The following is a 14167-nucleotide window of genomic DNA, read 5'->3' on the forward strand; positions in this document are numbered from 1 at the left end:
GTGTGTGTGTGTATGTGTATGTATATGAATATATATATGTATATATAATATATATATATGTATATATAATATATATATATATATATATATATATATACACACAAATACATTATATTGAGCAATTATTGTTGAAAGATAATACAGTTAAGTTGTCATTTTCCAGTTGATAGCTCAGACCCCGGTGAAGTGTGCTGATGCATTGGAAGAGCCCCAAGTACAACAACTTTTCAACGAGAAGTTTGACCTGGTCATGCTAACTACATTCTTTTCTGAGTGCTTCTTGGTGTTCGCCAGTCAGCTGAAGGTAAGTTTTACTCATCGTATGCGTCTCCTAGGGGTAAAATAATACGTTCATGTATTAGTCAAATCTCTCTCTCTCTCTCTCTCTCTCTCTCTCTCTCTCTCTCTCTCTCTCTCTCTCTCTCTCTCTCTCTCTCTCTCTCTCTCTCTCTCTCTCTCTCTTAATCTATATATGTATATATATATAAATATATATATTATATATATATATATATCTTTATATATATACATATATATATATATATATATATATGTATATACATATATATATATATATATATATATATATATATATATATATCAAATCAAGTAACGTAGGTGTCGTAACACACGAATGAAATAAAACTTAAACCCACTCTCGGAGAAAGATAAGCTGAGATACAGAGTAAACCGTATATTTCGACCACTAACTGTGGTCCTCTTCAGCAGTTACAATTATAGGGTACATAGACAAGGGGTTATATACAGAGGAGGAAGTTACAGTGGGGAACTCAGTAAGCCTCAGGTCACTTGTCCTGAGTGAGGTCGGACGTTTCGTCCTGTGGAGATGAATTTATTAACTGCCATACTAGTAATGGCATCTGGTGACCATTGACCTTTAGAAGTGTTATAATTTGGAAACTGTTTTATTAATGAGGACTCAATATTTTTTTTTTAACTACAATGTGATTTGTATACTGTAGCTGCATTTTTCCAATCTATTCTGTGATCTAAAAGACTAGAATGGAGGAATACAGCTGAGTTTTCTTATAGATAGATAGATAGATAGACTTTATTTGGCAATAAATCAATGTACATGAAGTGCAAATAATGACAAGAACACATAGTTCGAAATAATAAATGTAAATTGCCGAGGATAACACAAAAAGCATGAACGCTTATTTCCATTGTGGTCCTCATCAGGTTTTTTTTCTACAACACGTAAAAATTGTTATAGTTTTGCTAATATTACTGAAATGTTTGTACACATAGGAACATTGAGTCCAAATATTTGAGCACCATCCAAAAGGAACCTTGCATTAAGCAAAGGAACAACAAAATAAAGTTAAACTGTAACAAAACAGTATGAGTGGGTACTATATCGGAGTAGTACCATTTAATATATTGCATTTTTCTACATGTGTATCAACATGTATGAGTGAGTACTATATCAGAATAGGACCATTAATGATGTACTACAATATTCTACATCTGTAACAACATGTAGTTATAGTGAATCCTACACTGCAGCTAGGGTTACCTATTAATTAAATCTAACATTTTACCTGAATCTCAGGACGGAGTGGGCAATTACTATGAGTAGTACATTATAACCTGAAGCACCAGAGGTAGGGTACAGGGGACCAGTACTCGAATGAGTAAAACAACAAGGAGAATGTGGAAAGAGGTCAGATCATAACTGTTCTCGGGACCTACCTGAGATATATGCCATATTATGACTGGCAAAACAAAGGTGGAAACCAATTTGTAAACATCAATCATTGTTATGCTGAACTAAACTTCTGAAAGAGGTCAGAAACAGTTATGAGTGAACGCAGATATGTATGGTATTACTCATGGAATCAGGTATCCCTCACTAAGCTAGTAGTACACAAAATCAAGGCTGTTCTCTGTCCATAGCTGAGACATATAGTAACCCTTGACTTTTTTCTTGAAGGTAACCTTGCTATTTGTCTTCTTAATGGACACAGGTAGTGAGTTCCATAGTTGAGCACCTGTGAAGTGAAAACTGTTTTTGGTAAAGGGACCCGCATGAGGTACATTAAGAGACTCTTGACTGTTCCGGGTTCGGTTCTCAGCCGATAATGTAAAATTACAGCTCACATATGAGGGAGCAGAATTATGAATGACATTGTAAACCTGGTTTAGTTTCAGCTGCTGGACACGATATTTTACTGGTAACATTCCTACCTTGCTAAATTCTTCAATACCAATATGACTACGTTGAGGTAGGTTTAGTATGAATCTAATTATCTTATTCTGTGTAACCTGTAGCCGGGACTGGTTTTTTCTGCTCAGACTACTGTACCAAGAGCTACAAGCGTAATCGAAGTGATGTTGTAACAGGGCTGAGACCAGAAGCTTCTTTGTTTCCAGATCAAAATTTCTGGCTTTTCTGTACAAAAATTTTACTTTATGTGAACACTTGGAAACAATCTTATCTGTTATAGCATTCCCTGAGAGGGACTGATCTAAGGGTATTCCAAGATAGGTTACTTCTTGTTTTGACTCTAAGACATTAACCCCACATCTGACCTGTACATCGCTGCGTTTCCTGAGGTTGGGTTTGGATGCGAAGACAATACTTTCCGTTTTACCGAGGTGTAAGGACAGCCTATTATCTATGAGCCAGTCCTGGACCGATGACAGTTCGACACTCAGTTTCTCCTCTACTTCAACTGGGTCCCTACCTGAGACAATTAGAGCGGAGTCGTCTGCAAATAGCAGTAACTTACAGTTCACCGCACCTGGCATGTCGTTAATATAGATCAGGAACAGTAGCGGTCCTAGAATTGAACCTTGTGGTACACCACAAGTTATCTCTCTGTCATCTGAGCGGGCTTCATTTACCTGTACTAGTTGATTGCGACCTGTAAGGTAGGACTTGAACCAGCCAATATTCGCCACTCCTAATGCCTGAAGTTTTTTTAATAGAATATCATGGTCCACTGTATCAAATGCCTTTTGAAGATCCAACAAGACTAAACCCGTGTAATTACCTCTGTCGCATTCCTGTTTTATCAGATCGTAAAGGTATATTAAGCTGGTGTCTGTTGAGTAGTTCGTTCTAAAACCAGATTGCATACCGTATAGTAGATTACGTTCCCTGAGGTAGGTATCTAACTGATTGTATACGGTACGTTCCAAGACCTTCGAAATAATACCTAGAATTGAAACAGGCCTGTAGTTACCTGCCTCAGTTTTTGCGTTTTTCTTGTAAAGAGGTGTTACCCGAGCCCTTTTCATGTCGCTTGGGATAAATCCTGAACCAATAGACAAATCTATTATGTGGGTTATTGGGGGAGTAATAATTGAGGCTCCATCCTTAACAAACCTCGCAGGAATGTCATCTAACCCTGTAGCCTTATTGACACTTATGCTAGCCAGTAATTTAAACACTTCTTTTTGAGTGGTCTTATGCAGTTTGAAACACTTTGAGGACTTGTCCTTATAATACTCCTGAACGTACCTCAGCCCAAACTTCCCAGAACCTGTAGGGAGGGATTTAACTAGTTTTGTGGCAATGGTTGTGAAAAAGGTGTTGAAGTGATTGGCTATGGTGTTCCTATCAGAGTTGAGCTCACCGTTTATCAAGAGTCCTATCCTGTCTACTTTGTTACTAGGCTTTGTGTGAACTTCTAGGGTCTTCAGTGTTTGCCAAAGCTTCCTTGGATCGTATTTGTTCTGGTGCACCATCTTAGTACAATAATCAGCTTTGGCTTTATCCTTCCAATAATTCACCTGATTCCTATAGTACAGAAAGCCATTATAGTCCTCCTGATTTCCACTTTTCCTAAATCTGGCAATAAATCTGTCTCTATCTCTAATTAAACCCAGTATTTCATTAGTCATCCATGGCTCCGTCCTCTGTTTTATTCGTATCTCTTTGAGAGGTGCTACTCTATCTATGATAGTAAGAAATGTGTACTTAAAGTTAGACCAAGCCTTATAAACATCGGTACAATTTAGAACTGGCGACCAGTCTGTCCTACCCAGTTCATCTACAAACTTGGCCGTATTTTAAAAAATTCTTATGTTCTTTGATCCTAGTGGGTAGATCACGTCCCGTTTGTCCCCAGTACACTTTATCACAATCGAGACATGGTATCTTATATACTCCGGAGTTGTCTACTAGGTAATAATTTAGATGCGGCATGTATAGATTCATTATAAGGGATTTTAATATTTGATTTCTCCCAGACAAATTTTGTGTTGGAATTGGTTGTTCTAAAATAACTGGCTGATGGCTGCCTGATGGCTTTTGTCAAAAACCAGTCTGGGTAGCCTATTTTTAGTAATTGAGTGCGTACTGATTAAAAAATGTATAACAAAACAGGTTCTCCCACGATCTGCTCTTCAACACTTACGCAACAGGATCAAACCCTTCACCAATGCATCTCGCCAATACCTGCTAGACAGCTTAGAAACAGTTACGTTACACTCCTTGAAGACACAAGAATAACTACAATACACCACGCTCCCTACTGAGATTAACAATGAAATACGGGATGAAGACCATCAGCAAAAGACCAAATTAGCCATAAACTTTCTGAACTTTGCAGTAAGAGCAACGACGTCGGACGACCAGACTTGATACGCAATATCTCATCACATACATTGGATTTCCAAAATCTACAAACCAGGAATCCCCATGAGATCCATCACCAACGGAAGTGGCAGTGCCCCCCTCCCCCAAGCTAGCCAAAATATTAGCCAAACCCCTTACCTTGGCTCTTGGGACAATCAGCGATACACACATCAAAAACTCAACGCCAAATATTAAAAAAAAAAAAAAAAAAAAAATCTGGACGTTATTTCCTTATACATCCACACATTGCAGCAATATATCATTTCAGTCAGTCATAAATAGCATTGATGAAAATATCTTCCCAGTTAACAAAAGAGACTACAATCAATTCATAGGAAAATGCCTGAAATGCACTTTCTGCACATTCAATGACAAAACCTACCAGCAACACGACGGCCTACTAATGGGATCGCCCCTGAGTGCAATAGCTGCCTGATTAGCAATGGAAGTTTTAGAACAAAACATCTACAAACAATTCCTCCCTGATGGCACCACCTGGTTCAGGTATGTAGACGATTATCTACTCATCATACCGAAAGACACAGACATTGGCATCCTTCTACACAATTGAAACCAATCGCACCAGAAAATACAATTAACAACAGAACAAGAAAACAGACTCTCTCCCATACCTTGACACATTAATCACCAGAAATAGTAATACAGCAAAATTCAAAGTTTACAAAACACCCACAAATAAAGACGACTTCAACCACCACTTCAGTGCCCACAGCGACAGAACCAAGAGGTTTCTTCCCAAGAGCACTACGAATATGCAGCCCAGAATACCTTCAAGACGAAATAGATAACATCACCACTACATTTAAAACACTTCACTTTCCAACTGGTATCATCGCCCGAGCTCTACGGAAAACTAAAAAAAAATCAACAAAGAAACATTCTATCTACAAAGAAACACCTCATAACCACAAACCAAGAATGAAAATATCCTCCTCATAACACCATCATCAGACTTAACTCACCTACCAACCAAGGGATTAAAACCCATAGGCATCACAGTAATACCAAAGGACGAAAAATACACGACATAACAAAATATAAAAATCCCCCCCCCCCCTGTACAAAATCCCCTGCTCGGGGTGCAACCTTGCTTACTATGGTGAAACCTACAGGGGACTAAACAAACGTCTATACGAACACAGAGCTGATGTCCATCACCACCGCAAAACAAACGCCTGGATAAACCACATCGAAGAAAAACAGCATTTACCTCAGTGGAGCCAAGCAAGCATTCTACATGAAAACCTAAGTAGACCACAAAGAAAAACATTAGAAGCGATATACATAAACACCAACGATTGCATCAACAACAGAACAGGTGATATTAGAATTGCAAAACATGCCGCCAAATACGCCTTGGGACAATTGACCCACGCAGATTCTCATACCCGCATCCCTCTGTGACGGAATGTCGTCTGTCAAGCTATCCCGGTTCCTCTTTCCCTTACATCTCAATCATTTCTTGTAACTTATACTTTCCTGAAAAGGGCTATAGCTATTAGATGAAATATAGAAGTTATACTTTCTTCTAAGTTTACTTTTATTCCTACTGTGGGTTCTTCGTGATTAATTACAAATGTGCTACTAAATTTTGTTTAAGTAAATTTACACCCACGATGGGAACATCTCTTCCTCTACACCTTCTCTTCAACTACTATCCAGGACTTAACGAAGCTTTCAGAAAACTTGAATCGCCACTCATCGCCAGCAAAAAGAGAAAAATACAAAAAGTGTTCTTGTCAGATTGCGTGGCTGAACAGGTGTGCCCAAACACGTTCAGGTTTCTTACGCGCATTTCCTTGGGTTACAGCTTTCCTTCTTACATCAGCGCCTTTTTGTCAGACCGAGTGAGTGTTGCCTCGTTGGAACTTGAAGATCTTTGTTCTACAAGACTTGCCCAGAGAAGTCTTTGGTTGTTTTGTCCCAACGATTCAGCCTTCACCTTTCTTTGTGCCCAAGCCCTTCTGAAAGTATGTTACGTCAGTGATTTACGCCAGGCCAACCTCAACCGGAAACTTCACCGGTTATGTAACAACAGTGTTTGGTCTAAATCTGCCCTCACAGCAAATGTCATTAATCTCTCCCCTGTCGATCTTGCTAGGTAACAGTTAGAAGTATTGGACCTTTTTCTTAACTTCACGCTTACACCAGAGAAACACAATGTGTTAGACTATTTGGTAGGCTTTGACAAATTCTTGGCCAATAATAATTATGATAAAGATTTTGCTTGCCTCAAAGGTTTTTTGCTTAATGGTATTTCCGAGAGTTTTAACAGTGATTGTTGCTTACCAAAAAGACATCGGGCTGCGTTGTCAGCTTTGAAAAAGTTAGATAACATCATTATTAACAAAGCAGACAAAGGAGGCCAAGTTGTTATTTTAGAACTTTCGGATTATGTTAAAAAAGCCTATAATTTGTTAACCCATTCAACTCCGATGACAAGATGTCTTGTCATTTGGTCAAATAAAACAAAAAATCATAAAACACCAAAATGTTTGATCAAACACCAGAAAAATATGACGTCAATCCTCGCTTCGCTCGCAGCGAAGCGAGGACTGACGTCATATTTTTCTGGTGTTTGATCAAACATTTTGGTGTTTTATGATTTTTTGTTTTATTTGACCAAATGACAAGACATCTTGTCATCGGAGTTGAATGGGTTAAATGACTCAAAAACCTACGAAAAGCCCAACAAAAAAAACCTTAAGACCTCAGTCACTGAATTTAACAAATAAGCTTGCAAGATTTCAGTGGATGGTTGCATTAATAAGTTGAAGGTCACAAATCCCAAGCTCCCCTACTTTTGTGGTCTTCCGAAGGTTCATAAACCAGACATCCCCTTGAGGCCTATAATTTCTAATCGAGGCTTCTGTACAAGCAAACTTTCCAAATGGCTCTCAGGTCTTTTGTCACCTTTTGTTGGCCATTTTTCGAACTCTCGCATTAAAAACTCCTTCGGATTTCATTTCCAGGATTAAAAGTGTCAATATACAGGATGCCAGGCTACTCAGTCTTGATATAACCTCTCTCTTCACTAACATCAATGTTGAGGATGTTCTCATATTTTTAGAATCCAGACTGCAACCGTTTCAGGACAATATCCCCATTCCAGTCAAGTTCCAGTTCTTCTTTGTTTTTCTTCCAATGTCTTTTCTTTCCAGGACCAATTCTTTAGACAGAAATTCGGTTGCAGCATAGGTTCTAATTTATCTCCTGTTTTGGCCACCTTGGAACACTTTGAGTGTACACTCTGTTACCCGCCATCAAATCGCTTAAGATGATTTGGTTCCGATATGTTGATGACATTTTCTCAGCGTGGGATGATAAGTTGGGTGCGTTCAGGTATTTCTGGACAAGTTGAACCAATCATCCCCCAGCATTAAAATCAAAACCGAATGGGAAGAAGGACAACATATCCCTTTCTTAGATATTTTAATTAGAAGGATTGATGGAGATTTATCATTCACAGTTTATAGGAAACCTACCCATTGCGGTAGTTATCTCCACTTTTTCAGTAGCCACCCCGACTAAGTTAAGAAGAATGTTGCCTCGGGCCTTTTTCTGAGAGCCTTTGGGATCTGCAGTCCTAGATTCTTGAACCAAGAGATTGACCTCATCGAAAGGCAACTTTTGAAGTTGACATCCTGGTTCTTGGATCAAGCCCTCAGCAAGGTTAGAACCAGCTACCATAAAACTTCAGTTCCCACCACACAACCCTCTTTCAAAGACGTTTTGAAAATCTCCTATTACAACTCCATCAATCCTTCTTTTGATTTAATTCCTAACAACCGCTTCACAGTTATTTATCATTACCCTAATACTGTTCACAACTAAAATGTTGGTGTCCATCAAAGGTTAAGGAGAGCTGAGGCTCCAGGAGTTTATAGCCTACCGTGTAGAGATTTAGTGTACCTTGGCCAAACCGGCAGGGACCTTAACACGAGATTAACTAAGCACAAAAGATCCATTAGATATGCCCAGAAAAATTCCACTGTTTTTCAACAGGTCTCTCTTTTTTTTCACCCTAGCAACAAATCCTAATACCCTGTTAGCCCAATTCCTGGTACTAATGCACTGTCTCCCGGATTTAAGGGAACCTCTGTCAAGGAAGGAAAGGAGAGAACAAGAAATAGGTGTGAGTACATAGTAGTTGTGGAAATCAATGGAAATCAATGCGGCACAAATGGGTTTCTTTTTGTCTGTTCCACAAATTCTTCAGTGAATAAGGGGGAAGGTCTTCATGTAATGACACGATGGGGGTAGGGCCTTGGTATCGATGTGCTGTCTGGCTGCATTGCTTCTGTCTCAGGCAGTGGGTGGGGAACAGGGATGGTCCACCTAGAAGGAGGTAAGATGAGAAAACAAATGAGTGCTACATGGACGTGGGATAGGTTCAGGTTGGCTGGATGTCTAGGCCAATCACCATAAATGGGGGATAAGGCTATTTGGTATATACATGTAAATATACACACATATGAAAGCAAAGAAACAAAGATCCACACGTAAATTGAAAACTAAAGTTTTCTGTCCTCACCATTCACATGTAATTATACTCGAAATTTATATTCTGCGTCTTTGATTAATCACGTCATCGTCCTCAGTCCAGACACATCTGTCGACAGTTGCATCTTTTCAAGCAGAAAGGAGGGTAACAAACTTTATTCCTGTAGTCTAAAAGGGAGAAAAATAGAAATCACAAAACTACAGATATACAAATGTTATCTCAGTCATAGGATTGTTTTTTTTAGAAATAACTATCAGATACGCCATCGTACATCACTCAGAAAGTAGCTGTCTAATAAATGACAGCCTCGACTACAGGCGTATACGTTCTTGTGCGGTTGACCTATTCTAATCTTACAATAACTATCTTGTTTCCTGCTTGGCCTCCTATAGGTTCCTCTGGTGTACGTAAATCCGGCAGCTCTCCTGCCACACTTGGAAGAAATCTCGGGCAATCCTCATTTCCCGTCGTTCCAGCCAGTGTTCATTTTAGACGGGAAACACCCTATGACCTTTGGTACGCGCGTCATCAACACACTTTTTACAGTCTTCCTCCCTCTGATGTATAAATACCTCCACCTCCCAGCGTGAGTACAACATGACTCTTTGCTATTTGAAACCTTAAGATTTCCAGTATTGATTGCTAATGTCTTGCACTCGCACAACTTAGCTACTATGCTCACTAATGGAACTATTCCATTATGATATTCTTACAAGAATATGGTTGCAGCCTCTGTAGTATAGTTGACTTACGCCACATCATTTTCTCATCAGCATGGAGAAGGAGTGCATGTCAAGAAACCTGTACCCAGATGATTTCCGCCTTGCTGACGTTCAGGGGAAACCCAGTTTGACATTCATTAATGGGTAAGTATAAAGTAAAAAAAATAGTGTTGTAGGTATGCACACGTGATTATTTTGGTTTACCCGTACGTGACACCAGCCTAGCAACCCTCACAGAAGGACTAATCAGTGACACTTCTTTTGAACTTAGTGTTTAACGCCAGACGGTTATGTTTATCTGAAAACGGCAGGATCTCAGGTTGAAGGGATGTTTATATAAACATATATATAGTGTATTGAAGTCAATAGCATTTTAGCTGGTTTTCTTGAGCTTCCTTGCAATGTTGCGAGGAAGATCGTGGTAACCAGCTACAAATTGAACAATTCTGTAACTGCTGCCGACTTCAGTAAAAAATGTATTTTGGATAGCTTTAACCCTATAGAAACATACGTACATATATATATATTTTCTCCGACTGTGGGTTTCCTGTGTGTCATATATATATATATATATATATATATATATATATATATATATATATATATATATATATATATATATATATATATAAGATTATTTCAGACAAATGAGAGAGAATGTGGGTGGGGAAGGGCAAACGAAGATGTGTTAGGAATAGAGTTTATTGCCCTAACGTTGCGACCAACTTGGTCTTCTTCAGAGGACTACAGCATTACAGACGGATCACAATTCTTATATTCGTAGTGAGAGGGAACCCGCCAAGGTATGAGCGTCATGTTTTCCTTTGGCTAACGATTTAATTATTACACTTGCTGCTTTCGAGAGGCATTTAAATCCGTCTCTGTCGTTGTTGTTCTTGTTGGTGGCGATATGTGCAGCTTCCACAGTTTTTCTCATTTTCTTCTCAAATCCCTCGTGTAGAATTTCTGTGTTGTTCCAATCAGGTAGATGTCCACATTTGTCCAGGTGACGAACCAGGGAGTTAAATATTCTATGAGCCCTGAGATAGTTTTTGTGCTCACTCAAGCGTTTACTGATCTCTCGACCTGACTCACCGAAGTAAGATGATGGACAACCGTTGCATGGAATACGGTAAACGACACTGAGATTATTACGAATATTATTATGTTTCTTAAATATTTTTCCTATTTCATTGGAAGATATTTTTGCTACATTTATTCCACCTTTTAACAAATAATCATTAATAGCTATTGATGATTATTTGTTAAAAGGTGGAATAAATGTAGCAAAAATATCTTCCAATAAAATAGGAAAAATATTTAAGAAACATAATAATATTCGTAATAATCTCAGTGTCGTTTACCGTATTCCATGCAACGGTTGTCCATCATCTTACTTCGGTGAGTCAGGTCGAGAGATCATTAAACGCTTGAGTGAGCACAAAAACGATCTCAGGGCTCATAGAACATCTAACTCCCTGGTTCGTCACCTGGACAAATGTGGACATCTACCTGATTGGAACAACACAGAAATTCTACACGAGGGATTTGAGAAGAAAATGATAAAAACTGTGGAAGCTGCACATATCGCCACCAACAAGAACAACAACGACAGAGACGGATTTAAATGCCTCTCGAAAGCAGCAAGTGTCCTAATAATTAAATCGTTAGCCAAAGGGAAAACATGACGCTCATACCTTGGCGGGTTCCCTCTCACTACGAATATAAGAATTGTGATCCGTCTGTAATGCTGTAGTCCTCTGAAGAAGACCAAGTTGGTCGCAACGTTAGGGCAATAAACTCTATTCCTAACGCATCTTCGTTTGCCCTTCCCCACCCACACACACACACACACACACACACACACACACACACACACACACACACACACACACACACACACACACACACACACACACACACACACACACACACATATATATATATATATATATATATATATATATATGTATACATATATATATTTATATATACGTATATATACAGTAAATATATTTATATATATATATACAGTATATATATATATATATATATATATATATATATACAGTATATATATATATATATGTATATGGAATAACTAATATTAATGAAAGTTAAAGAAAAAGTTAATGTAGCCTATAGTAGAATGTTGGAAGCACATAAACAATCTGCGATTAGCAAAAACCAAAGAAAGATAGTGAATCTCAATGGAGGTCAACTAAAATATCCTAAACCTTTAAATGGGTTCACATATTTGACCAACAAACCCCTAACTTCAGAACAAAAGGAACTACTCAATCCAGAACTAAACTGCCACACCTTAAAGACCCCACCTAAATATGTGAGATTCTAATAGATAACGTTGAACAGCTAGTTAAACAAAAGAAAATAATAGTTGAACCCCCTTTCAAAATTGGAATTATTAGTAAATCCTCCAAACAGAGAGGTAGCTTCAATAGCCAGATTTTAAAAAAGAAACACATAGAATCAGTGAAATAACTGAAACAGACCCAGACATCACAATCATAGAGGCAGACAAAGAAAGTACTTTTGTTTTAACAAATACGAAAGAATACCTACAAAAAATGGATGGAATTCTAAACGATGAGCGCAAATTCAAGAGAATCTCAAGAACCCCACAGAATCCCTCAGAGAGAAAATTGATAAACTAATAGATTTTGTAAAAGCAGTTAAAGGAGGCATAAAGCTCCCTAAACCTTCAGGCGATTATGAACTAGGTTACTGCTATGGCAATATCAAAACCCATAAATCTGGCAACAAACTACGTCCAATTATTTCGCAGATACCGTTACCAACCTACCAAATAGCTTAGAAACTTGCTGAAATCCTCACTTCATACACTCCTGATTACAACGTCAAATCCACCACCGATTTTCTAGATCTTTTGGCAAATAGTAACTAAAAGGCATTATCGTATCATTAGATGCGGAATCCCTCTATAGTCTATACTAACATCCAAGTTGACCGCATTATTCAATACATAATTGACAGAGTTTATCACAATAACACTACTGTGATATCCCAGAAAAAAAGTAATGAGAGCCCTTTTGGAATGTTGCGTCAAAAAAAAACCCTTTTGTGTGCCCTAGAGGAAATATTGCCAAACCGAGGAAGTTGTAATGGGGTCATCACAAGGAGTACTTTTTTATTTATCTTTTTATGGGAAACATCGAAAATAGAATTTTCTCAGACCTGAAAAAAAACCATATTCACTGCAGGTATGTAGACGATATTTTTGTTAAAGCTAAACATAGCCAACAAATACAAGAAATAAAACAACGGTATTAATTTCAACACTGAACATAGTATAGATGGGTCCCTCCCCTTTTTAGAGACATTAGTAAATCAGAGAGACGATGGCACTTACAACACTTCTGTATACATAAAAATATCTAATTCAGGACATTGCCTAAATGGGACTAGTGAATGTACCCAAAGATACAAAGAATCAACAATCAGCGCCTATATTAGAAGATCCCTCAGTCACTGTAATAATTGACAAGCAGTACATAGCGAGTTTGAAAGAGCCTTTTAGACCCTCATAAACAATGGACTCACCAATAAGGATATAGAGCGAATCACAATTTCTTTTTAGACAAATGGCACTTGGACAAAAACCACCGGGACAGAAACCACTCAGATAAAAACACCAGGACACTAATGGAAAAAAAAAAGATTAAAATATAGTATAAGTCCTTCTTCTCCACAGTCTACAAAGAAAAATCGTACAACAGATTATTAAAAGAAATATTTAACCTAAGGAAGAAAACTCTAAAGTACAATCAATTATACACTATAAGAAATATCAACTGCTATTGAAGAACAATACAAGACAGAGTAAAAGAGACCTTCAGAGAACTCACGCCATATATAGGTATTCTTTTAAACTTGGGGACTGTGCAACCCAACCCTCAACTTATATTGGCATGACAAAAATGAAGTTCTCACGCCGGTTGTTATACCACATCTCCTCAGGAATTCCCAAAAACCACCATCATATAACTTACAGGAGAATTTTAAAAAGAGACACTTTAGTAGAAAACACAGAAGTGCTGGCAACAAATGAAGACCATAGAGGACTACCTATCCTCAAAGCTCTCTTTATAAAAGAATCATCCCCCAATCTAAGTACACAAACCATAGATTTAATGGTCCTCCCTAGTGTAAGGAGACCTACGCTCCCTGGAAGCCGAGGCGAGACTGATGATGTCACACAACAGCCGACCAATGAGTAAGTAGCACAGTTCGGTAGCCCCAACCCGGTCCGCTAGCCAATCAGAAGCCTCA

At 38.2% G+C, this 14167-nt stretch overlaps 1 protein-coding gene across 1 annotated transcript in view; it reads left to right on the plus strand.

The window, feature by feature from the left end:
* Window positions 1–14167, plus strand: part of LOC143030945 (UDP-glucosyltransferase 2-like) — a 53303-nt gene that overhangs the window by 21416 nt on the left and 17720 nt on the right. The window contains exons 4-6 of the mRNA XM_076194239.1: window positions 164–304; window positions 9527–9720; window positions 9908–10000. Coding sequence (XP_076050354.1) covers window positions 164–304; window positions 9527–9720; window positions 9908–10000 — 428 coding nt within the window. The remainder of the gene's footprint in view (window positions 1–163; window positions 305–9526; window positions 9721–9907; window positions 10001–14167) is intronic.

Source organism: Oratosquilla oratoria, chromosome 12 (genome assembly GCF_046742065.1).
Source record: "Oratosquilla oratoria isolate Oo_2021 chromosome 12, ASM4674206v1, whole genome shotgun sequence".
NCBI lineage: Eukaryota > Metazoa > Arthropoda > Malacostraca > Stomatopoda > Squillidae > Oratosquilla > Oratosquilla oratoria.